We start from the raw sequence: 26,100 nt of genomic DNA on the forward strand, positions 1-26,100 counted from the left end.
TTTAGTCGTAAATTGTTGGACTGCATGTGTATCTGTTGATAAACACAGCTGTAGACATTTAGGATTTATTGCACTTAACACATTTCAGCAAACACATGCCCTGTATAGACACGTAATCTAATGAACTGCTGCAGCCTCTGTTCACAAGTGTTGGTGAAGTAATTGATTAAGCATGGCTAGCTTTAGTGGAATTATCAGCATGGGTGTAGTATGTGTTTGACCAATGAGATTACTTGGCTGAGAGCTCCAGTTGCACAATGTATGATGTCAGGATGGGACGATATACAGTAAGTTGATGGTGGTGAATTTCTATTAATGGAATAATACTGAATATTGTGTCTAGCAGCACCTAAAGAGACTGCTGGGCAACCAACAGTAAAAGAGACAATGCAAAAAGTGTATATGCACCACCAACCAGAAAAGGTCTCAATCAGCAGTAGCATATTACAAACAAAATAAGATGCCATTTTAAATAGTTTAAGATCCTTTGTTTCCTTTTCACAAAAAAAGACGTGTCTTCTCCGTGAGGCAATAACAATATTTGTTTCTTTACTGAATGTAAGTTAAAGTGATTCCAGTATGTTTTAGTAAGGGGTGCAGGATATGGATTTTGTTCAGCTGATATTGATAACTTATAATTACCTTCTTCGATAACCAATAATTTCACATTTTTGTGTTTTAAAAAGAACTTTATAACCTGAAGTGTATGCACACCTGAGGGTAAGAGAGGCTTAGATGTAGTGAGCAAAGATGAATGATGAAGCTACCCTGATCTAACCAGATCTCACTGACATCACTACAGTATTTATTTATTTATTTATTTATTTATGTATTTGGTAATGTACATCAATCAAAATCTTCACAATCAAACTTTGGCTTTTGAGTGTTTTGCCCGATTTCAAATTAAACTCTTTGATATAATCTGTATAATCAGACATATACCAACATATCATCCACATATTATACACAAGTAACTGAAGTAAGTTCATCCTTCAGTACAAAAAATAAAGGTTTATTTCCCATATATTGATTTATTTGTGGCAGCCTGCCACAGTATCAACACTGACCTGATTTTCCAGTTTTAGTTCACTATTCAAAATGAGTAAACTCTGATTTTATTGTGGAGCTGCAGGCAGCGTATTGATTCACTATCATGAGAGAGTAGAACACCCCCAGTCCGCCTGCACATGCACACCCACAGTGACAGGTCTAACTGTTAGCGTCACACGGCAAATGTTTCCAAGTTAAAGGACATCACACAGTGAATGTTACCTAAACGTTAGTAACAGATTTAACAACAGAGTCAAGCCGTTTTGGTGTCAGTGTGGTTTGTTGTGAACATTTTTTTTTTAAAATTAATTTTATGTGCAAAAACACAATTAGACGATAACAATCAAGAATAACAAACGTGTGCCCATAACAAGGACCCCAGAAACACATAAGACAAGAACATAAACTTGAAGAACATACAGACAATAAAGACAAAAAAGTGCTGTGAAAAATAAATAAGTAAATTAATAAATAAACAGAAAATAAAAATAACACTTGGGTCAGCGTAATACGGAATAATAATCTGATACCACTACCAATGATACTAATAATAATAATAACAATAGCAACAACAGTAACGGTAATAATAATAATTATAATAATGATAGTAATGATAATAATAATAACAACAACAACAACAATAATATAGTCATATATATAAAAATATAGTCAATAATATAGTCAGAGAGAGAGAGAGAGAGAGATTAAGGAAAAAGGAAATTACAAAGAGAAACGGGGGGTGTATAATAAAAAAATATATATATAATAATCGTAAATAAAATCAATAGATAGATAAATAAATAAATAAATAAAGACGTGTTGCCTTCACCGGGAACATTTAACAGCTCGGTGTTGGATGTTAGCTGCTGCTGCTGCTGCTGCTGTGTTAGCTCAAACTAACTGTGCAGACGTTGAACTGATCGTTCGCTGGGAGGGCAGCAGCTCTGGGGACGGTCCTGTGAAAATAAAAACAGTGGAAATGTCCACACTGGCGACAACATGTGTGGCTCTCTAGTTAGCATGCTGTGCTTGTGTATTATCGACTCTATTAATGAGCTATAATTTTATTATTGGAATGACAGATAATAATATTAATTTCTCATTTTTGGGCCAATAATTTATCAGCCTGATATGTGTCGTGTATCCCTAATTTTAGTGCAATTTTAAAAGTTTTTAGCATATTCTGATGAAAATCGGGATGATAGGGTGAATTATTTTAGCCAGAATTATCATGACATGAAATTTTCATATTGTCCCATGTTTAGTTTGATGGCACATTCATGACAGTAGAAGAAGTGTTGTACTACTCAAGATTGGTCTTCGTCTCAAGACCACTTTTTGAATATCTCATCTTAGACTCTACTGTATTTTTACTCAGCCTTGTCTCGGTCTCAAACAAAGACGACTTGGGATTCATTTCAAGACCAGCCAAGACCACAACTGCAGGGATTTCACTAAGTTGGCTGTGCAAAAAAGGAGTGTTGCATAATGATGGCTCAGTTGATTTTAGCTCCTTACTGGTTATGTTTGTTCGTTCATAGAAAACAAAGGAAATTTCCACGTAAAAATTACCCCTGCAATGCATTTTGGTTATTTAATCAAGACATATAAACATACAACATATTTACGGTAGATGGCAATAAAAGAGTTGAATAAAGAGGAATCTACTTTAGTTTTTTGTGGGTGTTTTTACGATTGTGGATCTTTCAGAATTGATTTGAGTTCCTACAGTTTGCATGTTCCACATTTGTGTGTCCTGCAGTGAGAGACTCGCACTGAGCTCATCTCCACGCGGTCTCGCCCTGCCTTGGTCTTGGTCCTGACTTGGTCTCAACATCTCAAAGTCTTGGTCTTGTCACAACCTTGATTCCCTCTGGTCTTGATCATGACTTGGTCTCAGTGTAGGCGGTCTTGTGTGGTGCTGTTTTGTTTGTGCCTAATGAGTCATATGTGGACTATGTTTTCAGTTGCGTGGTTTAGTGTTGACTTGTGAGGTAATGCTATCAAAAGCAAATATTCAGGCTGTATTAAGGTTCTTTTAAAGGTCAGAATGTCCCCAAAAACTGACTGGAGGGCTCGTAACTCACAGATACCACAACAGCTCTCTGAGTAAATTGAATTTCATCAGTTTTTGTGTTTGGATGGGCTCAGTTAATGACATCATGGTGATGTTAAAAGTATCTAATTAAGTTTCAGTTGAGCTGCTTTCCATTTCCATTTGCTTTATACTTGCAGGGTTTCAGCATGGGACAGGTACTGTTATCTGTCATCTAGTGGTCAATACTTAACTGCTCTAAACAATATCTAGTCCATGTGTACAGCTGCCAATGAAAACAACATGATTATCTCATGCTTTATGTTCGCCGCCGACCACAAATGAATAAAATGTGACTTTCCAGTATGTCAAAGCTTCAAGAATAGACACGAGGGTGGAGGCCAAATGACTCAAAACTCTGTTTTTAAAGGAAAGCACAACATGTTGAAGTGGAGTTTATAGAGTCGTTACTGGTGCTCACAGTAGCATAAAAGCACAGCAGCTCCACTGAGGGCAGAACCAGCTCATCTGCTTCTTATAAGCACACACTCAGCTGAGACACTTTTTGCACTGAGGAGAATTAGAGGGAGCAGAGCTCAGCACAGCACAGCACAGCGGCGTCAGTCAAAGGGAATAGCTGTTTGGTGATGTCATGTCATGTGTCTTGCAGAGAGAGTATGTTTGTGTGTGTGCGCGCAGCCATGCCTCTCGCACCTGTCTAGCTCTGCAGAGTCTCCTCAGTGACGCCAGTCACAGGTTTTGTGGTTTGTTTTTGCTCCCAGCTATGAAGCCAGATGGTGCTGCTGCTGAGTAGGAATGAAAGTACACATAATGACGGTTATCAGTAGATTTGAAGTACATTACATAAACAAATTTGTTGCTTAGAAAAGAGGATCTTCTTTTCTCACAATCGATGGAATATTTCTGAGACATAATTGCAAATTAGTTGGATATCGGTGGAGTTTTGCACCTCAGCAGTGAATTTGCTGACAATATTCAAAGTATCCCCATTCTACGATTCATTGGGGTATCTTACAAAAATGCACAAACAGTTTATATGATATCGTACGAATTAGTTGCCCATGAATGACGAAATGCTCTTAACATAAAGTTACAGAATAAACGTAAAGTTACTGCGGTTTTGTTTAGGGAACACGATGAGGACGTACCTTAAAATTACTCTGAACACAGTCTCCTGGGGGAAGTCCCAGGGTAAAGTAGGTAGGACTATGAACTAATTACGTGAAATACGTTCAAATCTTTGTACATTACCTTTCATCGGGAAACAAATTCTGGTGCATAAGAACAACCTGCATTTACTGGTCAAACGTTGCCACTTGAAAACAGGATGCTGCAGTTAAAACTCAAATGTAAGTTTTAAATAGTCATATCTTCCACCATTTTAAGTATCTAGGTTTTCCTGTAAGACCAGAGACCATATTCACAAACTGAGAACGCTCTCAGAGAGCTCCTAACTTTGCGTAAAATTTCAGTAAGGAGTCCTAGCTCAGGAGTGACTGAGGAAAGTTCTCAGAGCAACAGAAACTTTTCCTTTAGTGAGGAGATGTGGTTGACCCTGTTGCTAGGTGTGATGCATTCTTTTAACAGATGTGATTGGTTGTCACAGACACGCCCCTTTGTGAGCCTGCAAGGTGTGGACACCTGGTGGAAATGAAATGAACTGCTGACTGTGAAAGTGTTGTCATTGTTAGTGTGATCACTCTGCTGATGGAAGGTTGAGACAGACTCAAGTCATCACTGCTGCACTGTTGTTGGGTTTTTTTCTGTTTTTTTAATATCTTACTATTGCAATCATTTTATTTTTGGTGTTATAACGTTCTTGCGTTAGGTGGGAAATGTGTGCACATCCCTAATTTCATAGCATTTCATTAACCCACTGTCATCCAGCGTTTGGAGAATATTTCTCCGACCTCTTTGTGTCTCCACCAATTTCTCTTCTGATTAAGAAACTCTTAAGCCTCTTAAAAGTCCTCCTCCCTGCTCCTAACAGTTAAGCTGTAAGATACTCTGTGAATAACTTTTATCTTTTGTCTGAACTTTAAGGGGAAATTCTAAGAAAAAGTTGCAATCCTTTCGTCTCTAGGAGCAGCTCTGTATTAGGAGCCTTTGTGAATACGGCCTCAGATCCTCAGGAAGTGTGTCAGACTTTGAAGCCAATTTGACATAGTGGCCAAACTGTGTAACTACAACTTCCGGGTCTGTCACTTGATGCCTTTGGGCCTAAAAAGCCTTTGTACTATAGACTTACGTTGGGAAAGAGATTAATTTTGAGGGGCGTCACAACCCCACGCAAAGACAATTGGGATTTGATCCATTCAGTCCGATAATATTTCGAAAGTCTAGAAGAGCCGCATGATGGAATCAATTTATCCCCATTTGACTTAGTGGACAGTTAAACCAGAATCATCTGGGAAAAGGTTCCTCAGTATGTCCTTGATGGCTACAAACATCATACAGTACATCCAAAGTGTCTAATGTCATTATCCTCTTCCCTCTCTGCCTCTCTCTTTAGCTGATGAAGAGAAGCTCGATGAACGGGCCAAGCTGAGCGTAGCAGCCAAGCGCTCTCTCTTCAGGGTGAGCTTTGACTATCGCCTGTTTGTCCTCTTATGTTATGCTCAGATTGTTTTCCTGGTTCCAGACGCCAAGCACAGAGAAATGTGCTTCTAATCACCGACACAAACACTGTCACATTTTTATTTTCTATCCTCTCTTTACTGTGAGGATTTAGAGATGAAGACTTGGAAATACTGACTTGGTTTCAGCACAGGCAATGCACCGGAACAAGCCTTTGCTTGGAGCACATTTCACCGCACATCTGTGGAACTGACCTCAAACACCCCTGCAGTCTCAGGAGATACTCACATTTCCAACAGCTTTGATAATAGATATGATTTTAATGTAATCAATCTGTCTTTAATTACTGTTATGCTAATTTGATCTAATTCAATATCCAGTTCAGTCATCAAGCTTTATCAAGTGCACATATTGCCTTGTCAGTGTGTGAAGCCCATGTTTCAACAATCTGTCACTTTAACGTCACAACAATTTGTGAACCGTGCTCCCAGATAATCCTGCTGATGTTAAGGAAATGTGAAATATTCCATTGATTTTACGATGATTTTCCACATTTGCTCCGTCTCCATCCAGGAACTGGAGAAAAGCATTGATGGCGGAGCTCCTAAACTTCGCTCCAGGAATGCAGCGGTGGACAGGAGACTAAGACGGACACAAGACAGATCCAGAACTCAGCCTGTCACCACTGAGGAGGTTGTCATCGCTGCCACGTACGTCTCAAGTTACTTTGTGTAATGCTGAATTAAAGGAATAGTTTAGCATTTTTGGGAAATGCACCTCTTTGAGTTAGATGAGAAGACTGATACCACTTTCAGGTCTGTGTGCAAGGATGGAGCTAGAGGAGGGGATTAGCTTAGTTTAGCTTAGCGTAAAGACTGGAAGACTGGCAGTCATTGCCCTGGCTGCTGGTCACCAAGAGATACTTAAAGCATGGTAAAGGCTTGGTTCTGCAATCATGGGAATGTATCGTGGTCTGCGCACAGCCAAGAAAATTCTTAACCACTGCCGTGAGCAGAAATGGCTCAAACACGGCACGGCCCTGCAGGCTAATCCCTTCAGAGGAGCCTCCCACACCAAGGGCGTCATCGTTGACGAAGTTGGTGTTGAGGCTAAGCAGGCCAACTCTGCCATTAGGAAGTGTTTGAGAGTGCAGCTCATTAAAGGGATAGTGCACCCAAAAATGAAAATTCAGCCATTATCTACTCACCCATATGCCGATGGAGGCTCAGGTGAAGTTTTAGAGTCCTCACATCCCTTGCGGAGATCCAGGGGGAGAGGAGGTAGCAACACAACTCCACCTAATGGAGGCTGATGGCGCCCCAGATTCAAACGTCCAATAACACATAACTGAAACCACAAAATATCTCCATACTGCTCGTTCGTCGGCTAAAAACAGAGTTCAAATGACGTTTTTCCAAACAACTTTTACGTCGGGGCTTCAGGACACTTGGATCACTGTCACTATTTTGGGTGCACTATCCCTTCAATAAGATCACTGCCTTCATCCCCAACAATGGTTGCCTCAACTTCATTGAGGAGAACGATGAGGTTCTGGTTGCAGGATTTGGGTGTAAAGGTCACGCCGTTGGTGACATACCTGGAGTTCATTTTAAGGTGGTCAGAGTGGCCAATGTGTCCCTGCTGGTTGATGCAGAAAACAGAATAAACAAGATTTCAAATACAAAAAATTGACTCATAAAGCCACAACTTGCCATTTTACCTTTCTTTTTGCTTACAAACTAGATACAGTGTGCAACTTAGTGAGCTTTAGAGGTCCATGTAGATGTCAAGAGAGACAGGCTCGCGGTTTCCTTTTGCTTTCGGTCTAATGCTAAGCTAGGCTAACTCTTGAGATAGCTAGCTTCATATTTAACACTAAGACATGAGAGTGGAGTCAATCTTGTCATCGCAACTCTCAGGAGGAGGGCAAGTGAAGGAATGGCGAACTATTCTTTTGAATTAAGCACAACTTAAGTGCTTTAAAGGCTCAGTTCACCTGAAGTACAAAAGCATTCTCATTCACCCCTCTTGGTGTCTAGCTACATTTTCGGAGATCTGAGATTTCTGCCGCCACCCCAATACAGCGAAAGCAAACGGGATTTTGATTGTGAGCACTGAAAGTAACTGCAGATTTGGAAAATTGAACAGGAACATCTGTTTCAGGTTATAATCGTACCATTGTTCTAGATTATTCTCAGACACTTTTGGAACACTGCAGAAATAGTCCCTTTGTAAACTGTGAACAACAGGTTGTGTGAATCATGCAGAGTGCTGGGGGACACTGATTCTGACTAGATGAATTTCTGTTGAGTTTGTAATGTAACTTTCCAGTGTAGTGAGTCAGCAAAATTCCAACCACCTTAGTTGCTCGGGGTCGAGGCAGAAGTTTGGTTGAAGCTACCTTTCAAATATTTTAAACTTTCACAAGCTTATGATGCAGCAACACTTTTTATGTTGTCAGTCTGAGGGCTAATCCATCACATTTTTTCCCTTGACACATTTCAAAATTTCATTGAAATTCTTCGTGAATACTGAAATGAAATTTTGTTGAAAGCCTCCAGCCATTGAAAGCCCTGAACACCTTCTAAACCTCAACATGCTTCGTATTCCTCTCCTTTAGCTTGAATGAACATTTCCTTATTACCTGGAAGTCACCTGGATCATCTCCTCTGTCACCTGTGTGTTGTCTCTGTCACCTCTCTGTGTGTCTGTATCCTTCGCTACTGTAGCGTCCCCTCTCACATGCCACACACGGTGACTGTGCACACTGCTGTGGCACGCGTCCCTAGCCCCACCCTAGTTTGCAGCACTGTCCCGCCATACAGGTACATGGCACGGATTTGAATGCTCACGCCGACCCACAGTGTGTGACTAACATGATTGATCTGTATTGAATGCTGCTCACACATCACGGCACAGTGTTCTGTCAGAGTGGTGTTCTCACGAGCACAGTTTAGCCCACAGAAAGTGAATGGATGCGAGTTGTTAATGTAAAGTCCTAATGCACAGTGTTCTTTGAGTTGTGGTGCCCTCCTGTGTGATCGGAGGAAACTACATGACTTTACCGAGTGGTTTTTGTGGTGGGCATGACTCACTTGTGTGTAACAACCCTTTATAGCTCTGGATGTCATAGTCATTAGACGCACACAACTTCACACTGCTGCCTGACATGTAGCATGCCACCTGCCGGCCTGCATGAGCTCCTTCCATGCTTACAAGACGTCTCCCTTTCTCCTACGTCTTTGTCTCTCGGGTGTCTTCCCACCCTCAGCCTGCAGGCATCCTCGCAGCAGAGCGCAGCCGCCCGGGATCAGGCGCAGGAGACACGAAGGCAGCGGGAGGCCCAGCAGGTAAAGGAGGTCCGGCAGATGCAGGAGACCCGGGAGGTCCAGAGCTCTAAGCCCGTGTCCACAGTGGAGGGAAAAGACCAGAGCCAGGGTCAGGGAGGTCAGGATGAGCCTGACATGTGCACCCTCAGCCTGGCAGAAAAGATGGCTCTGTTCAACAGACTGGCTCAGCCCCCCATCAGGGTCACCCGCACCAGAGGGGACACACGCCAGCGCAGGGCCAACACTCGCTACCAGACACAACCCATCACACTGGGAGATATGGAGCAGGTAGGCGAGCAGAACGATCATTTGCAGGTTTATCACATAGAATATCTGCCTTTTCTTCATATTTCCCTGCATTTAAACTAGAATTATTCTGACTCTGTATTCTAGGGATGCGCAATAATATCGACACGTCATCGGTATCGGCCAATATGCTTTTTCTCCATTTGCACAGTTACTGAAAATAACATAAATTAAAAAGTATTGTGTTTCATGTCTCCATCACAATAACAGTATGCATGCATAATATGGTGTTAATTCCACTACAGACGAGACTTGATCACTAAAATTAGGTATGGAAAAAGTGGATATATCGATATCAGTATCTGTTATAGGCCAAATAAGTTGTTATGTATCGGCATATCGGCAAAAAATCCAATATCATGCATCCCTACTGTATGCTAATAAAAACATGTTTCTGTTTCCATAACTTGTAAGGTTTAGGAAACTGAGGTATTCTAATTTATTACCATGATTTGTGGCTAAAAAATGTAATTTTTATGTTGTTCACACTTGAAAATAAATAGTTTTAAAGGAATAGCCGAACAATTTGGTTTGTTTAATCCATACACAAACCAAAAAAAAAGAGTTTCTGTGTTATATTGAAGTGACAGCAGGAGCTACTTTAAAAATAACCAAAGTCTTTTCATCACCGTCAGTGACATCATCGTCAGGCAACCAGCCGAGACTTCAGGAGGTAACCGCAGCCTTAGAGAGAATATTTATCTACTTAAATCCCTGTAAAACTACAAACTGCTGTTTTTACAATTGGGTGTGTGTATGGATTAAACAGTGTGTTAATGTGTAAATTATCCAGCCTTAGAGGCACTGAGTTTCAGCAAGAAAGCAAATTAGTGCATTTTTCCTAAAGTGTCCATCATTTGATGGAGAAGTTGGTACCAAAATGTTCATGTGAATCTTATTTATATAGCTCAACATCACATTTTCTTCAAGGGTTTTACAATCTCTACAACATGTGATAAACTCTGTCCTTGAGCAGAGCAGACTGGGCTTTTCTGGGAGGGCGTCTTAAAGAGACAGGCTCTTCAACGGAGCGTTTCGGACAGAGGGTGAATACAGATGTCCCACATAACAGTCTTGATCATTAAAGAGTGTAAACATGTTGTAATAGGAGCCAAAAATACAAGTGTCAACTGAAAATAAGTCTCCTTTAAATAAAAAGAAAGATATCATGAAAATATTAAGTGTATAAAAATCAAAGAGTGTCACACAGGTGCCGTTTATAATGCTTCTGCTTTAAAAATCTATGAAACAAGCATTGCAGCATGTGCGTGTTTCCGCTCCAGGAGCCTTCAGACATAGACTTCAGGGATGAACAGGAGCTGTGTGACAGCCCAGTAGAGCACCTACAAGTAAGGTTCCTCTGAACAATCACCACGCATTTGCCTGAGATCGCGGAGGCTTGGGCACTCTTCTCAGAAATGACCGTACATTTCTGTGAACACATGCTGTACGGCATCATGTATCCATGTTGTGTGATTTCATTATGAATGTGCAGCGCGCTGCCCGGCTTCTGAGTAAGGTCTGACTCAGTTCTCATCAGTGAGGCTGCAGTGTGTGGATGGATGATGCTGCTGGTTGTCTTTCAGTCAGGCTGAGGGCTTGAAAGATGCATCTGTGGTGGGGGAGAGGGAAACAAAGCACTTGTACGCTCGTTCATCACCACATGAAGTGAAAGCAGCTTTTTGTCATCGGCTCGCTGAAGCCTGCGTCTGTTTTATGGAGCATGGGAGAGAATTAAGAAGTTAAAGGACTCAATGTTGCGAGATTTTTCTGTGGTGTCCATGGATGTTTACTGCTGCTTGTCATTCGTTGCTCAACAAAAATGTCAGAAGGTTAGTTCTCAAACTTAAATTACGAATTTGGAAAGTGTCTCTTTTGGCTACAGCTGGATGCATTGTGCGTAGGGGGGGGTTGCTGGCATGGCTGTGTGATGTGGGCTGCAACCGACCGACGAGATAGGCTGCCGTTTGATGCTCAGGAAGTGCAGTGAGTCAGACAGGCGGTGATTACTCGTGAGTCTCTCAAATTTTGCGCGTGTGCATGCAGTTTGTGCGACCTGTTTCTCAGCCTCCGTGGCAAACATTCACACTCTTCTCTCTGCCCGTGTCTCCTTCCACCTTCCTGTCACACAGCTTCAAAACGGCACAGGCTCTCGCTATGGAGATCCCCCAACTTCATCATCTCCCTCTGCTCTGAGAGAAGGCACCGTCTCCACCGACCACGCTGGAGACATCCACATAACCCGAGCTCCCAGCTCTGACAGGGCTCTGCCCCCTCGCCACCCAGACGGCCCCGTCTGGAGGTCCCTGGGAGAAGACGTAGCAGATCTGGGAGGAGGGAAGAGGAAGCTGCCCTCTCCTGAAGCAGCGGTCAGGCAGGTTGCTCTGCCCCAGCCACAGACTGGGAGAGAGAGGAGGGAGGTGGAGGAGGAGGAGGAGGAGGAGGAGGGGCAGCAGTGGCAGACCAGGGGGTGGGGAGACAAAGCGGTGCAGAGCTCAGAGAGGCACATGCTCCAGGAGAGGCAGGAGGACGGACGCTGCCGGGACAGCCAGAGGAGCAGGGCCATCAGTGGAGGTAAGGACAGCTCAGCTGAGAGGGAACTCAGAGGAGCTGTTTGTGCTCAGTGACAGGAAAAAGAATTAGAAAGAATGTGATGCTGGTTAGCTGAAGGTGCTAAAGATGGTGGACATAATACCTGCTAAACATCAGCATGTTACTGTTGTCAAAATGTTGTCATGTCAGCATTTCGATACCAGGTTTAACATGTATTTTATGACGTGAAGAAGGATTTTTATTGGTTAGTGATCATGCTTTTAAAGATATAATATGTTACTTTTCCACGTTAAAATATCTAAAAATGAGTAGACCAGGGGTCTGCAACCTTAACTACCAAAAGAGCCATTTTTGACCAAAAATAAATAATGATAATAATGATTTGCAAAACATATTTGAGGCTTTAATGAAGTTAAAACAGCCTTAGGTCTAAATTAGCATTCATTCATGTTTTACCACAAGCTGGCTGCTCTGTAGGGCACCGGTTTGGTACTTTGACTTTGCAGAGCTGGCAATGAAAGCAAACAAATCTGTTTTATTCCGAGACTTTTACTTTTTAGAATTTGGCCTCCACAGCTAACCAATAAGAAGACTTAAAACCAGCCGCTGCTGTCGAGGTTCAGCAAAATTTTAACGAAAAAATGGCAGGCAGTTGACGCACAGTTTAGTTGTTGACATGGTAAAACATGTATTATTTGGTATAGAGGAGGAGAATGTAAGAATTTCTTTAGGCTTACAACATTGATATATAGAAATTAAAATGTTGAGCTGCAGGTTGCCTACTCCTGGACTAGACCAATGTCATATATTTGTCGAGTTGTGTATTTACATTATCCGAAAATGTTTCCCACAATGTTCAAACCCAGAGAAATGCACCTGTGAGTGCATCGTATCCCCTCTGCGCATGCGTCAGGGTTGTGGTATTCCACCAGAAGCTGCAAAGATTTGACTTTTTATCCAGTTTTAAGCCACGTTTTTTAATTCACACTTTTTAGATATTCGTCGTTTTTAACTTCTGGATGTCTGGATCTTAAGTTGCCGAAGAAACAAGTTGTGCAAATAGTAGCATTTTAGCATATTTTCATAAATATTTGACATGCCAAACAACGTTGCAGAAACATTGATTTTTAACATGAAACTGCTTTATTCAGTATTTTGGAGGAGGAAGAGACGTTTGCAGACATTTCAGCTCCTGGTAAAAACCTCCTGAATATCTGGATCTTAAGTTAGCAGAGAAAAAAAGGCAGGAGCTCACAAGCAGCCCCTCCGTCACAAACTGAACAGCATCGGAAGAACACTGATTTTTAATGTGAGACTGCTTCAGTGTTTTTATTAGTTTAAATCACCTGGGGTCTCATTTAAAATCATTGCATTTGCAAAAACGAGGCCTGAAAGAGGCGTACGACTCTTCCCATCGAAAAGTTGTGATCTATGAAAACAAATTTGATGCGAGAGACTCTGACCCATGCTTACGAACATTTTGGAGATGGGAAATTGACGACGCAGGTGGTGAGGTGGAGCCTGATTGTAGAAACTGTTGAATATTTTTTGGCTTTTGTCTGTATGTACATTTTCGTTATGGATCCTACGCAGTGTTTTACAAGTAACTGCAGTGATGGTGTTGCTATGGTGCTATTCTTGTTTTAGTTGAGAGATGCATGGCGACAGAAATTGTACGTTTAACGGAACCAAATCTAAGAAATAAAAGTGATGCTGGATAGAAGAGTGAAGAGCACTTTAAGTATTTAAAGAGCAAATTGTAAGACTACATAATCGCCAGTGTCGGTTTCACTTCACAGTCAACAAGCATTTCTCATTGAACCGCATTTCCTGTGTCTGCGACTCTCACATTCAGATTGTGGTTTTCAGGTTTCCTTTGTGTCTGAGCTGTAGTTACTCCGGGACAAACTCTTTGATTGTATTGGTGCACAACTCGTCAGAGAGCACGCGATCAGTCGTATGATTGTCGTCGTTTTGAGGAGTCATAGACAAAACCAGGCAGTTGTGCCGCAACAACTGAGCATCAGTGTTTCTAGCAGCGTGGCAGGGAGGTTTAAAGCTTTGAGAAGTGTCTGCGCTGCCTCTCACATGCAGATGAGAGCCTCTTGGTAAGCATGAAAGATGTTTGCTCCCACGCTGTTTGGTGCTGCTGAGTTTGCACTGTGAGAGCCACGACTGTGCTTTTATGTAGTCGTTGAACTTTTGGAGCGTTGTGTTATCCTAGACGGGGAATATCAGGGAGTTTGATACATGGATCAGTTTGCAGAATGTGTTTTAAAACCCTGTTAACAACTTTTTTCCCTTCACATAAGCCCTCCAAAGCAGAAAATTGATGCTATTCTAAGTCTGATCCACCCTGGGAACCATGTTAACATTTATCTAGTCACTGCCAAGTTATTGATTTGACTCACTGCGTTGTGTGCGCTTGTCTGCCTGTGCTCACAGAGCTGCAGGAGTCTAATGTGGTAACATCCAGAGCAGCGGCTGGTTCGGTGGACGCACACACAGATGGCCTGGTTCAGTTTGAGGACGATGAGGAGATGAGCGACGCGATGATGGCCAGACACATGTCCATCAGAGAGAGGTGAGCTGTGATTGTTTTCAAGCTGAGAGTGAGTTGTTTTCCTTGTGTTTGTGCATCCTGTTTATGTGTGTAACATTTTCATTTAATCTTAATTCCTAAAATATACCTTCCTTTGGGTCAGTTGGACAGTAAATGAAGCCAGCAAAGCTCAGGCTGACGAAAGAGAGGATTCGCTTTCATTCTCTTTTTAAAATATGGGTCAGATTGAGACAGAAAATGAGATCACAAGGGCAAGACAGAGTGATTTGCTTTGGATAGAGAGTGGAATATCAGCAGTGGCAGTGTGCAGTGTGCCTTGGTGTTTTGGTTTTTTTTTTGTTCACATTTCAATTCAAATGTCTGAATATTTTGAACTAGAAATTCATCGCTCATAAAAAGGGTTTAATTGCATTTTTATGATATTATATCATCATTATATCGGTGGCATAAAATGGTCTTAAAATTATAATTATATTGTGTATTACAATTATTTCTGCAACAGCATATAGTCCAACAAAAGCAGTTATCATGACAGGCCTATATGGAAGTGGTACTTTCAAACTTCCCTAACCTGCCTGCTGCTCTCAGGCCCGAGCCCACTGGTTCCCACTGAAGGGTCACAAATATATGTTTTTATTTTTACAGTAGTGTAAGTTATTTCCCAGTAGTGTGAATAATCAGCCTGATTATAGGGGCTGATATTATGAATTTTTAGGGTTATCGGTATCTGTAATTTTTTCCGCTGATATGCCGATATACAGTTTTGTTTTCCTGAGCTGCAGTGTTTTGCCCCTGATGTGCTTCTCACTGCCTGCACGTACCACTGTAGGCTCTTAAAAGCAAACTCAAGACCTGCCTTTTTAGCCTGGTGTTTAATTGAGCTCTCCTTTATTTTGTTTTATTTCTTATTTTTTATTTTTTTTTATCTTTTTTTATTTTATTTTATTTTTTATTTCATTTCATTTCATTTCTTTTTTTGTTTGTTTTTCATTTTATTTTTTAAATTTTGTATTTATGATTATTGTGTATTTATTTATTTTTATTAATCTGTTTTTATCTGGCATATTCTTCACCTTCCTTACTGATTTTTTTTATTTTTAACTTATTATTTTCCTATTTATTGAAAGATCTAAAATGTCGTTCTTTATCCTGCCTGTGGTGTCTTCTTACTCATGATAGCGTTTCCTCAGTTACTGTTATGAGTACTGTTATAATAGCCTGCTACTGTGTAGTCCTTATCATTACAGTCTCTGAATTTATGTGTGTGTCCAAGTTTGAGTGTGTGTGTGACTATGATTTTTACAGCAGACATATATCGGTTGTAAATATCGGCTATCGGTATCTCTGTTTCATAATAATCAGTATCGGCACCGGCTCTGAAAAAACCATATCGGTCGATCCATACTGAAGGAACATGTCACGCAGTGCAGCGATGTTGCTCGCTGGTGTGTTTTAATAGTTTTCGGACAACAATGGAGCTCTAAGGCACAGAGGAAGACGATATATTAGGCTTCAGGTGCACATACAGTACAATACTGGAAGTTTTTGACAGTGAGAAAACTATCGAACATCACCCGAGTTGGTTTGAAAATAAATACATCTCATGATGGTGCATTTTGAATATACTTGTTCATCATGTTTAACTTTGACTTTTAACTGAAGCTCAGTGTCGGACAAAGGAAATGATTATATAAGTCTAGTTATGTCATGTTATAGGCAGAGTCTGCTGGTTTGACTGGTGCACCACACACCAGACAGCAATCACACTCTGATTGATCGATGACATAATACCAGTCCATGTAAACTGGTGTTACAGGGTGTGTTTCCTGTTCCAGTCTGCTCCACTTCTCTAAACTTGTTCTTTCACCGCATCAGCTCGTCTTTGACTTTCTCCCATTTTCAAAGGATTTTCCTGGAGGCAGGATCTGTATCCCAGATACAGCTGGCGACATCTATTCAGTGTAACTTTCATCCTGTGTTTTGGCGTAGTTGTGGAGCCCCCGGGGCAGAACAGGACGTCCCCTCACTGGGTCACAGAAGGGTGGTTGTTACAGGGGCAGAGGGCGCTGCCAGCACCCTGACCCCTCCATTATGGGTCTGGTCTGCTCCCTGCTCAGAGATGACGCCTCAATAATTGAACCTCTGTTCTCGTCACACTATACTTCAGTTAGTGATCTTATCTTCCATGTGCTTCATGTCGAGTCCCAGTTTTCCACAACTCATTTTAAAGACTATATTCCCAGATTTTAAGTCAGTGTTGTCTCAGAGCCCACTTCCCAAATGTTTGGCCTATATTTACCTGAGCTGAAATAAATCCCAGTATCTTTTTTTTTCTTTAACTATGTTAAACCAAATTCTGTCAAATACTCTCCCAGCTCCAGTTACGCCCACTGACATCTTCAAGTGATTGTTATGTCTAATTGTACTTAAACTGTTGACAGTGTGTTTATACAGAAACTTCACAGTATTTTGAAGTGTGGCAGCTAAATGGCAGCCTGTCTGCGTCTGCTCAGTGTCAACAGTCTCGCAGATGAGACTAAAGGGCGCGTGGCAGCTTCCATGTTTTTGTTGTTATGACAGGTTGAGATAAAATATGAAGGAAAGCAAAAGAGAGTTTTTAAAAAGTGCTGACCTCACAGAAACCTTGTACGTAGGGCTTTCTGTCCTTATTTCAAGCACTGTTATATTGGGTCTATAGTATAGCATCTGTGTGAGATGATAGTCTGATTACTCTGTGTGTGCTTTTTATGCTTCCACTTTGGTGACAGCTGTGGCCAGGAGCATTATGTATTCTGTTTGTACAAACATACCTACATACCTACGTCCCACTCTCATGAACACAATATCTCAAGACCACCTTGAGAGAATTTCATCAAATTAGGCACAAACGTCCACTTGGACTCAATGATCAACTGATTCGATTTTGAAAATCAAAGGTTAAGTTCAACGTTGACCTTGCATCCTTCTCATTCTCATGAATGTGATATCTCATGAATACTGTACCTTGAGAGAATTTCTTCAGATTTGGCACAAACGTCCACTTGGACTTAACGATCAACTGATTATATTTTGAAGATCAAAGGTCAAGTGCAGTGTGACTGTGCATCTGTCTCATTCTCATGAATGTGATATCTCATGAATATCTTAAGAGAATTTCTTTTCAAATTTGGCACAAACGTCCGCTTGCACTCAACGATCAACTGATTCGATTTTGAAAATCAAAGGTCAAGTTCACTGTGACCTTGCATCCGTCTCATTCTCGTGAATGTGATATCTCATGAATACCTTGAGAGAATTTCTTCAAATTTGGCACAAACGTCCACTTGGACTGAACAATCAACTGATTCGATTTTGAGATCAAAGGTCAAGTTCACTGTGACCTTGCATCCGTCTCATTCTCGGGAATGTGATACATCACGAATACCTTGAGAGAATTTCTTCAGATTTGGCACAAACGTGCACTTGGACTCAGCGACGAACTGGTAAAAAATTGTCGGTCAAAGGTCATTGTCACTGTGACCTCACAAGACATGCGTTTGGCCAAGAATTTGTGTGCTAATTATGACAAAATGGGCTTTGGCAATGTGGCTAATATGAGTCTGGACAGGCATGAATATAAACTGTAAGTGCAGCCTGACTGTTTTGCAGAGGCATACAAACCTGAAATCATGTCAATCTAAATCCAAAGATGAGCTGAGATGTCAAAATAACAGGTTGTGATCTTACAGGGAGTTAAAGGGAGAGTTCAGCATCAAATCAAAAATAAATATATTTTCCTCCTGGCTGTAGTGCTGTTTATCTTGATTGTTTTGTTTGGTGTGCGCTGCTAAATGCTGAGCTAGCTAACACCAACTTTTGAGCTTTGGACAGAGCAAGGCTGGTCTATTTCCCCTTGTTGCCAGTCATGGCAAGGCTAAGCTATGCTAAAAAAAACCCCAAGCACATTTCTGAAAGTGTCTGTTAGAGACTGTTATGCAGAGCAAAAATAATCTTTCATACCAGTTCCACAACTTGGTTGCTGGTTTGACAGCAGTAAAACATCATGTTATTACAGTGGTGTGTTGCCAGTGTCAGATAAAAGCCACCAAAAAACACATCTGTTTTTGCAGAGATAAGGTTTGTGTTCTGTCTCCTCCTTGTTCTCAAATGTAAAGTTAAATAAGCAGCACAGTGCTGCAGTGGGCCAAGAAACATTATGTTCGTTTTTTTATCCCCTTATTGATTTCATGCTTTTAACTAAATCCAAAATAATGTGTTTGACAGTTCCCCAAACACTTTTCTGACCCCACCACTTGACATTGATAGTGTTGTTAGTAGAGCTGAGGTCAATACCCACAGTTTAATGATACAGTAACAGTATATTTTAAATCAATAGTTGTTTTGGGTGGGCGTCGGTTGCGTCATATGAATCAGGTTTTGAGTCCCGTCCAACAATCCCTCTGCACAGCTCACAATCTCACTGTCTACCTTATGAATACTGTATATTTAAGCTGTGTTTTATTATGAGCTAAACTGTGATGTTTCCCTCCCTCTGCTTCCTCTTCTCTTCAGAGTGGCCTTGTTGAAGAAGAGCGGCGAGGACGACTGGAGGAACAGGATCAATAAGAAGCAGGATGTGGCGAAGGTTGCCGTCGGCGAGCAGCACGCTCAGCTCTGGGAGGTGGAGCAGAGCTTCAAGAAGAAGGTAACCACCTGACCTGCACACTCACTGCTGACTGAGCACATCACCAGACGAGCCTGAGACAGGCGGTCGTCTGGCTGTTCTGTCTTTCATGGCATGTGTAGAAGATGGTGCAGCATCCTGTTTGAACAACCGACCTATCAGGAGCATCCAAATTGTGGTTCAGATTCCAATCATGGCGCCTTCAAAACAAGATCAAACACACAAACACGTCCAGAGACCTGCTCTTTAACAGTCACTCTAACACTATGTGCTGATGACACTTGAATGCAGCACCAACACAGTGGCAGTGACGTACCACTGAGACTTCAGTAATTTGATTTGATCCACACTGTCGCATTATGACAGCAGGCATTTCCTGTCTGAGCCTCTGAAGCCAGGCTGTATATTAAACAGAGTTTTGGAGATGCTTTTGATCTTCTTCACTGACGTGTAACCGTAGAGTGACAGGAATGTCAGAAGGATCACAGCCATTAAATAATCAGTTATGCAGTAGAAACCTGCAGAGGCACATGGTAACAATTGTGGATATCTCTAAACAGAGAGGTTGTGTATTGTCCATGTCTGTCTCTCTTTGATCTCTTTGTCTCCTTCCTCTCTTCTGTCTCACACACAGCTGTTGCGTGTTTTTGTGCTTGGACTGTCTCAAGAGTTAATCTGCATTTATCTCAGTCATGGCAGTAAAACAGATACTGTTGTATCTGGATCAGTCGCACATTATTTCGTGGTGCATGCTGTTTTCATTCCGTGGATATGGAAGTGTGTGGCTGCCGATATTGAATAAAATAAGTTAGTTAAAATAAGAAGTAAATTTTCATTTGTGTGTGCGTGATATTAAACTTAAATTAACACTGATTATGATAAATTGAATTTCATTTTTATGTTTGAAAATACAGAATTACAACTAAAAGTGTACATGAAAACTGAATCGCAAAATGATTTTCAGTGTTCTCTTTGGCGGTGGTTCCCAACTGGTGGGTCATGGTTCAAAAGTAGGTTGTGGGCTCATTCTGAATTGACCGCATGTGACTCGTGAACGTGTCAAGTTTGTAAAAAAACACACTTTATTTTTAACTACAGTGAATTTCTGGCAGAGAGCTTTTACTTTGAAGTGCATTAGCTGTAGACTAGTGAGTAATGGACAGCAACTTGACACCAAAATAACCAGACCGAGACCTTCTTGAAAAGGTGGTCTGAGTCCGGTTACAAACGAACTATGGTGCGGTTCATTTGTGGTGAGAAGGTGTTCCGACCTGGATGTGAAGCAACTGCAGTCACATGACACATTGTTTGAGTTAAACATGAGCATGTTACAGTCCTGGAGGATTATTAATGTGCACCTCCTCCTGTACTGCCTTAATATGCACATTCAGCACATCCAATGCATCAAAACATTGTTTTCTAGTTGGAGCCGCGCCTCGTTTTCAAACTGTATGGTTTGACTAAAATGAACAATGACAGCAATATAGTCCACGATGAGCAGCGCTAAAATCAACCTGCGTAGTTGTCCCTCCATTGTGACATTAGAAAGTGTCACATTTATCTTGCAAGTGTACTCTTCTTCAACGTTTGCTTTACTTCCTGGATTTTTCCCACATGGAAATTCTGACCAATCAAGAGCAGCTTTCTCACACAAGGCATTTGATCTGGTCCTCTTGTAAATGCTGCCGTGAGAACACGAACCAACTCTCAGCAATTATACAACTTTGGAACAAAATTAGTCCCTGATTCAGACCAAAGGAGACGACTCTAAGTCTGAAAGCAGCCTAAGGAGAAATCTGGACCCTGTGGCTGGACCAGTTGGAAACCACTGCTTTAAATCAAAACTAAATTTCTACTTCTTTTTAATATTTGCAGACATGGACTTCCGTATGTAGCAGTTTCTTTTGTCTCTAGAACATCTAATATACATCTGTAACAGTTGTGATAAGAGATTATCAACATTAAAGTACATTAAAATGATTTAAAAGGCCAGTTTTGCCTAAATTACACATGTGCAACTGTTTGACTATGTGTCAGGACTCAGTGACAGTAATGACTAACATCCTGTGTAACGTAGCCTGTGTTTAATCTTGCCTGACATCTTTCCTCTGTACTGCATCTTTCATGTAACCTCTCATTCTTCTGTTTGCCTTCGTATCTGTTTGCATGTCCTTTACCTTTTCACAAAATAAACCTCATTTCATCTTCTGCATGTCGACTGTGTTTCTGTGTTGGTATCCTCTGTTTGTTTTGGAAGGGAGGGTTAAGGGTGGGACGCTACACGCTACCTCTCTGTTTAGACATGTTCACAACAGCCACCATCAGCGGGGCTGTTTTTGTTTCCAGCTGCTTATCAGGGTTTGTTCAGCACGGCTCCACAGCTCTACATGCAGTCTGATTTTAGTTTTGAGTCCATTCAGGGTCAGGGAGAGTTTTGCTTCTGATGCAGCTGCGGATGATCTGATATGCTGAATGTTTTCTACATAAAGCATGATGTTTTAATTGAATCAGGGCAAACACAAAAAAATGTCTTTAATCAAGTGATGGCTGAGTAGAGGTCACGGGGAAGGACAGTCGATCTTGTTTTCATCCTCCTATTCACCAGAGCCAGTGGACACAATTCAGTCAATTTCCTATTTTAGATCAAAGAAGAGCTACGCTGAAGATCAGGCAGATACAGAACGCAGCAGAGTCAAGCAAACGCCAACAGCAGAGCAGATAACAACTATTGTTCCAACCAAGGGAGATGTCTTTGATGAAAGCGCTATTTCTGTTACACCATTGATATTTTCTAGCTTCTTAAAGGATCTTAAAATTGATCAGAGTCCAAATGTTCAGTCGTGTATTTTGCTCATGACATTATTTTGGGGACAACAGAGCCTTCAGCAAACATGTCCCTTCTCTCCCGCGACTGCTCGTGTGTAGGACAATGAAGCACTGATGATGATCGATGAGTTTGCAGTGTCCGACCAGCTCTGGGTAAGGCCAGTGTGCGAGGCCAAGATCACACACACACACACACACACACACTGCGGTGGTATTTATCAAGTGCATTCAAATTGGATGAGTGGTGATCTAAATTTTATATCCCTAACTGCGCTTCCTGGCTGCTGCTAACACACCCTCTTGATAAATACATCCTGAGTGTAACACACATTCAGCTATCTGTGTGTGTGTGTGTGTGTGTGTGATGGTATTGGTGGTGGGACTGTGTGTGGGTGTTTCCCTTTACAATCACAGTGAGGGTTTGTTGCGCAGCACCGTAAGTGTGTGCTCCTCTAATTCACCTCTGCTCGTTGGGTTTCAGAGTTGTGACTGTGTCTTCAGTCTCTCACACTGTGGATGTGTTTCTGTGTGTTTGTCTCTAATCATCATAACTTTACCAGGTATTTATCTGGTAATGTGAGCTGTGTGTGGGGGCTGGAGTAGGACTATAATCCTTATCACTCTTCCGAAATCTCAAAGGCCTGAACTGTTGTTGACATAGAGTTCAAACAGCTTGGCACACTCCTCTGCCCTGCCTCCTGTTTGCTCTCCTCTCCAGCTGCTCAGGGCTTCAGCTGCAACTGAGGTCATATCCCTGGTAATATTTCTGTGAATGCAGAGGTTCAATGACATGAGGAAGAGTTAACGTTCTAATGACACAAATGTTACATGTGATGGGTTTTTAAGGCTGATTATAATGTTAAAGCAGACTCAAAATCTTAAAGGGAAATTTCGGTTTATTTCAACCTGTCTCCTATCGTCCTAAATTTGTTTCAAGTGACTAGTGACATAAAAATAATAGTTAGCATGTTAGCCGTTAGCCTAGATACAGCCGGGGCGCATAGTAGCATCAGACCTGTTAAAACGTAAGTGAACGGGCAACCTTCAAGTGCAAAGTTAGTCCACTAAACAAGCTTTTTTTTCCACAAAGACCGCCTCATATCGTTAGGATAAATGTCAGAGAACATATAGAAAATGACATGTAAACGTGTTGTCTTACCTTACCGGTGTGCTGCCATGTTTGTTTACCATCTAGCTCTGCTTTCCAAAGCGCGGTTGAAATAAACTGAAATTTCCCTTTAAGGGAAAACATACATAAAAGCTGCACTAATAATTTTTTTATATGAATTTGCACCTCTTTGTTGGCCTCACATCGGTGTTAAGGGCGGGAATCACTAGAGGATTCACAATACGATTTTATCATGATACTTATATTATTACAATGTCATTGCCATTCTACATATGTGTGATTTATATAAATACATTGTGATTTATTACCTTTTTTCATTTGTAAAAAAGGTAATAAGTAAGTTTTCAGTCTGTTCATCTCACCTCAGCCATTTTTTGCAGCAGCAAAACGAAACTATTGGACTGAAAAATAATTGATTATATTATTCTAGGAGCTACCTAAAGTTTAATCTGTATTGGTCATATTATTAATTTAAAAACTAGTCCATACCCACTGAGTGCACAGTTGACCACGTACAGTTTCACATGGTGTGTGTTTGGGATACAGATCATAGGAAATTGCAGATTAATTAGTCAACTGAACCCATTAAGAAGAGCAATGTATTCAGACAGAGTGTTTGTGAATTTGATAGTACGATTGCTTTACTGAAAGTACAGTAGTACCATTGCCAATAGTGGGATAGTTAGTGGGCTAAAACTGTACATAGTAGTTGAGGTAGCACGTTGAAAGGCAGATAGTTAGTCATTGCCTTATAGAAGCTCAGTTTTAGTAAGTTTTCCAACTTTTGCCAAGAGGGAACTTTAGATATTGGTCCCTAGATTATGTTCACCCAGTTTCATGCAGATCGCTCAAACTTCCTAGGAAGAGATCCATTTGAAGTGTTTTTCAAAAAATTCAAAATGGCGGAAAATCTATATAAGCAGAAGTTATGGGTTCTTGAAGCAAATTTGTTTCTCATGAGGAGAGGCATCTCTGTGCAAAGTTTCACGTCTCTACGACATACAGGGCATGAGATATGCCCATTCAGAGTTTGCAATTTCAATCGGTTGCTATAGCGCCCCCCTTTGGCCAATTGATGTAATATTGCCAGTCAGTGAGGAGAAAAACGTGGAACAGACACACAGACAGAGTTTTCGTCATTATATAGTAAGATCAAATACTTGGCGCTGTTTGACGATACACAAAAAATAGAAAACAATACAATAGAAAACATGTTTGGGAAGAACAGAGATCTTTCTGTGATGCCTTCAGGCCCAAAGGACGCAGTAAACTCACTATCGATGTGTGAGAGGTCACACCCTGTAATTTCCCCGGTAATGATTCATTGTGAACAACAAATCCATGTTGACATCTGCATGATTGGTGGGGGGAAAAATCGATACAGCAGTATAGCATAATAGTATTGCAGTGAACTTTAGGTAGCCTACTCGATTAATAAAATCAGTTGCTTTTTCGGTTCACTAGAAACATTTTGCTGCAAAAACAATGATTGAAGTGAGATGAACAGACTGGAAAGTTTATCTTATTAGATAATACGAATGTAGACAGAATTTATAGTTGACAAAAGGTAATAAATTGCAATATATCACAGTATATTTTATCACAATACTCAGCATATTGCAGCATATTTAAAATGGCAATAATATTACTTATAATACTGTTACATTATGATGCGTTTAAGCTCTCTCTGGTAAAAATTAGTATCCTGCAAAGGTAAATTATAAAGTTCTCATGATGTGTTCAGTTTAATCAGTGATAAATACAGTTGTTTAAAGGAGAAATTTGTTGATGTTTTCACAGCAATATAAAATAGATATCAGAGAGAGACTTATATTACATATAGTAAAAAGACTATAGGCTGTTAATAATGGGAAAGATGGTTATATAAAAGGTTGTGTGATTGAATTTTTGTTTGAATTTTAAGATAGTGTAATGAAGGGCGGAATGACTTTAAAACAGTTCTGTTATCCTACACTTCCCAAAATGCACCTCCCACCTCTTTCAAACTTCACACCCCTGCGAGGAGTGTGTAGTCTCTGAGCTCAAGCTGAGATAACCCTGATCAATATGACATCATCAGGGGTCATTAGACATTACACAACAGCTTTTCCACGCTGCCCAGCATCGACCATGACCAGCAAACTGATCTTCATCTTTGGAGCACCCCTTTTAAATACTGTCTCCTCCTCTTTCCATGGCTCCGCCTCCATAGGAGCCAGTCTTTGCCTCTACTTTCTCTCCCGAGCCTCCTCTCCTTTCTCCTTCCCCTGATGATTCAGCCAGCCAGGTAGGAAGTTGCAGCAGCCTGTGCACATTGCTTGGCCTTTGCTTGCTTCGCCACCCTCCCTGCCTGCTTCACAGAGCTCTGGAATACACGCACAAATCACAGACCCCTTTGTTTCAACATGCATCTTCCCTGTACAGAGAGTGAGAGTTTCCAAAATGCTCCTCAGCTGTATCTGTGTGGTTATTCGACCCTGCACTCTTTCACATTACAAACTCCTTCACCCCCAATCTGTCAAGTCGTAGTGCTCCCTCAGCTGCAACCATGCTGCCAGAACAGTTAGGTCAAGTGCACATTATGTTCCTTAGTGCTCCACAGCCGCTCTGCTCTTGCTTTATGCCGCTAAATATTCATCCCTGTGAGGTCAGCATGGCGGCCCCTGCAGCGTCTAACATTTGTGCAGAGCTTGGACATTTTCTACCATCTTTCCATCCTTATCTCTAAATCCTCATCCTCTCTTACCTTCCTCACCCGTCCCCCTGGTTGTGAAGACCACCAGATCTCCCAGACCCATGCAGGTGGATGAGAGACACCCCTGGAGACGGAAGGTGACCCTGTTGATACTGTGCACCAATCCCCCAACTCCCTCTCCCAGTTACATACACACACACATTGGAATCAAATTTTGCACCAAATGACTTGTGTCATAATCAGTCACTGAAGAACACTGTCTACTATTGTTTGTCTCCACTTTGACTAATATTTCTTTCATTTTAACTTCATGAGTGACACTAAAATGTTTCTAAACTTGTGTGCATCCACCA

The 26,100-nt window shown here is 41.2% G+C and overlaps 1 protein-coding gene and 1 pseudogene across 26 annotated transcripts in view; both read left to right on the forward strand.

Annotated features, from left to right (window-relative positions):
- Positions 1 to 26,100, forward strand: part of svila (supervillin a) — a 110,470-nt gene that overhangs the window by 64,987 nt on the left and 19,383 nt on the right. For 12 of the 26 annotated variants that reach the window (XM_078162545.1, XM_078162547.1, XM_078162535.1 and 9 more), the window contains 11 exons: positions 5,619 to 5,683; positions 6,257 to 6,393; positions 8,413 to 8,508; positions 8,955 to 9,300; positions 10,602 to 10,667; positions 11,451 to 11,892; positions 14,317 to 14,455; positions 18,986 to 19,118; positions 22,023 to 22,076; positions 25,265 to 25,339; positions 25,828 to 25,884. In XM_078162545.1, the coding sequence (XP_078018671.1) occupies positions 5,619 to 5,683; positions 6,257 to 6,393; positions 8,413 to 8,508; positions 8,955 to 9,300; positions 10,602 to 10,667; positions 11,451 to 11,892; positions 14,317 to 14,455; positions 18,986 to 19,118; positions 22,023 to 22,076; positions 25,265 to 25,339; positions 25,828 to 25,884 (1,610 nt within the window). The remainder of the gene's footprint in view (positions 1 to 5,618; positions 5,684 to 6,256; positions 6,394 to 8,412; positions 8,509 to 8,954; positions 9,301 to 10,601; positions 10,668 to 11,450; positions 11,893 to 14,316; positions 14,456 to 18,985; positions 19,119 to 22,022; positions 22,077 to 25,264; positions 25,340 to 25,827; positions 25,885 to 26,100) is intronic. The other 14 variants (XM_078162540.1, XM_033638534.2, XM_078162550.1 and 11 more) reach the window with 8 other exon arrangements.
- LOC117265023 (small ribosomal subunit protein uS12 pseudogene) lies at positions 6,639 to 7,375 on the forward strand (annotated as a pseudogene).

This window comes from Epinephelus lanceolatus, chromosome 20 (genome assembly GCF_041903045.1).
Source record: "Epinephelus lanceolatus isolate andai-2023 chromosome 20, ASM4190304v1, whole genome shotgun sequence".
NCBI lineage: Eukaryota > Metazoa > Chordata > Actinopteri > Perciformes > Serranidae > Epinephelus > Epinephelus lanceolatus.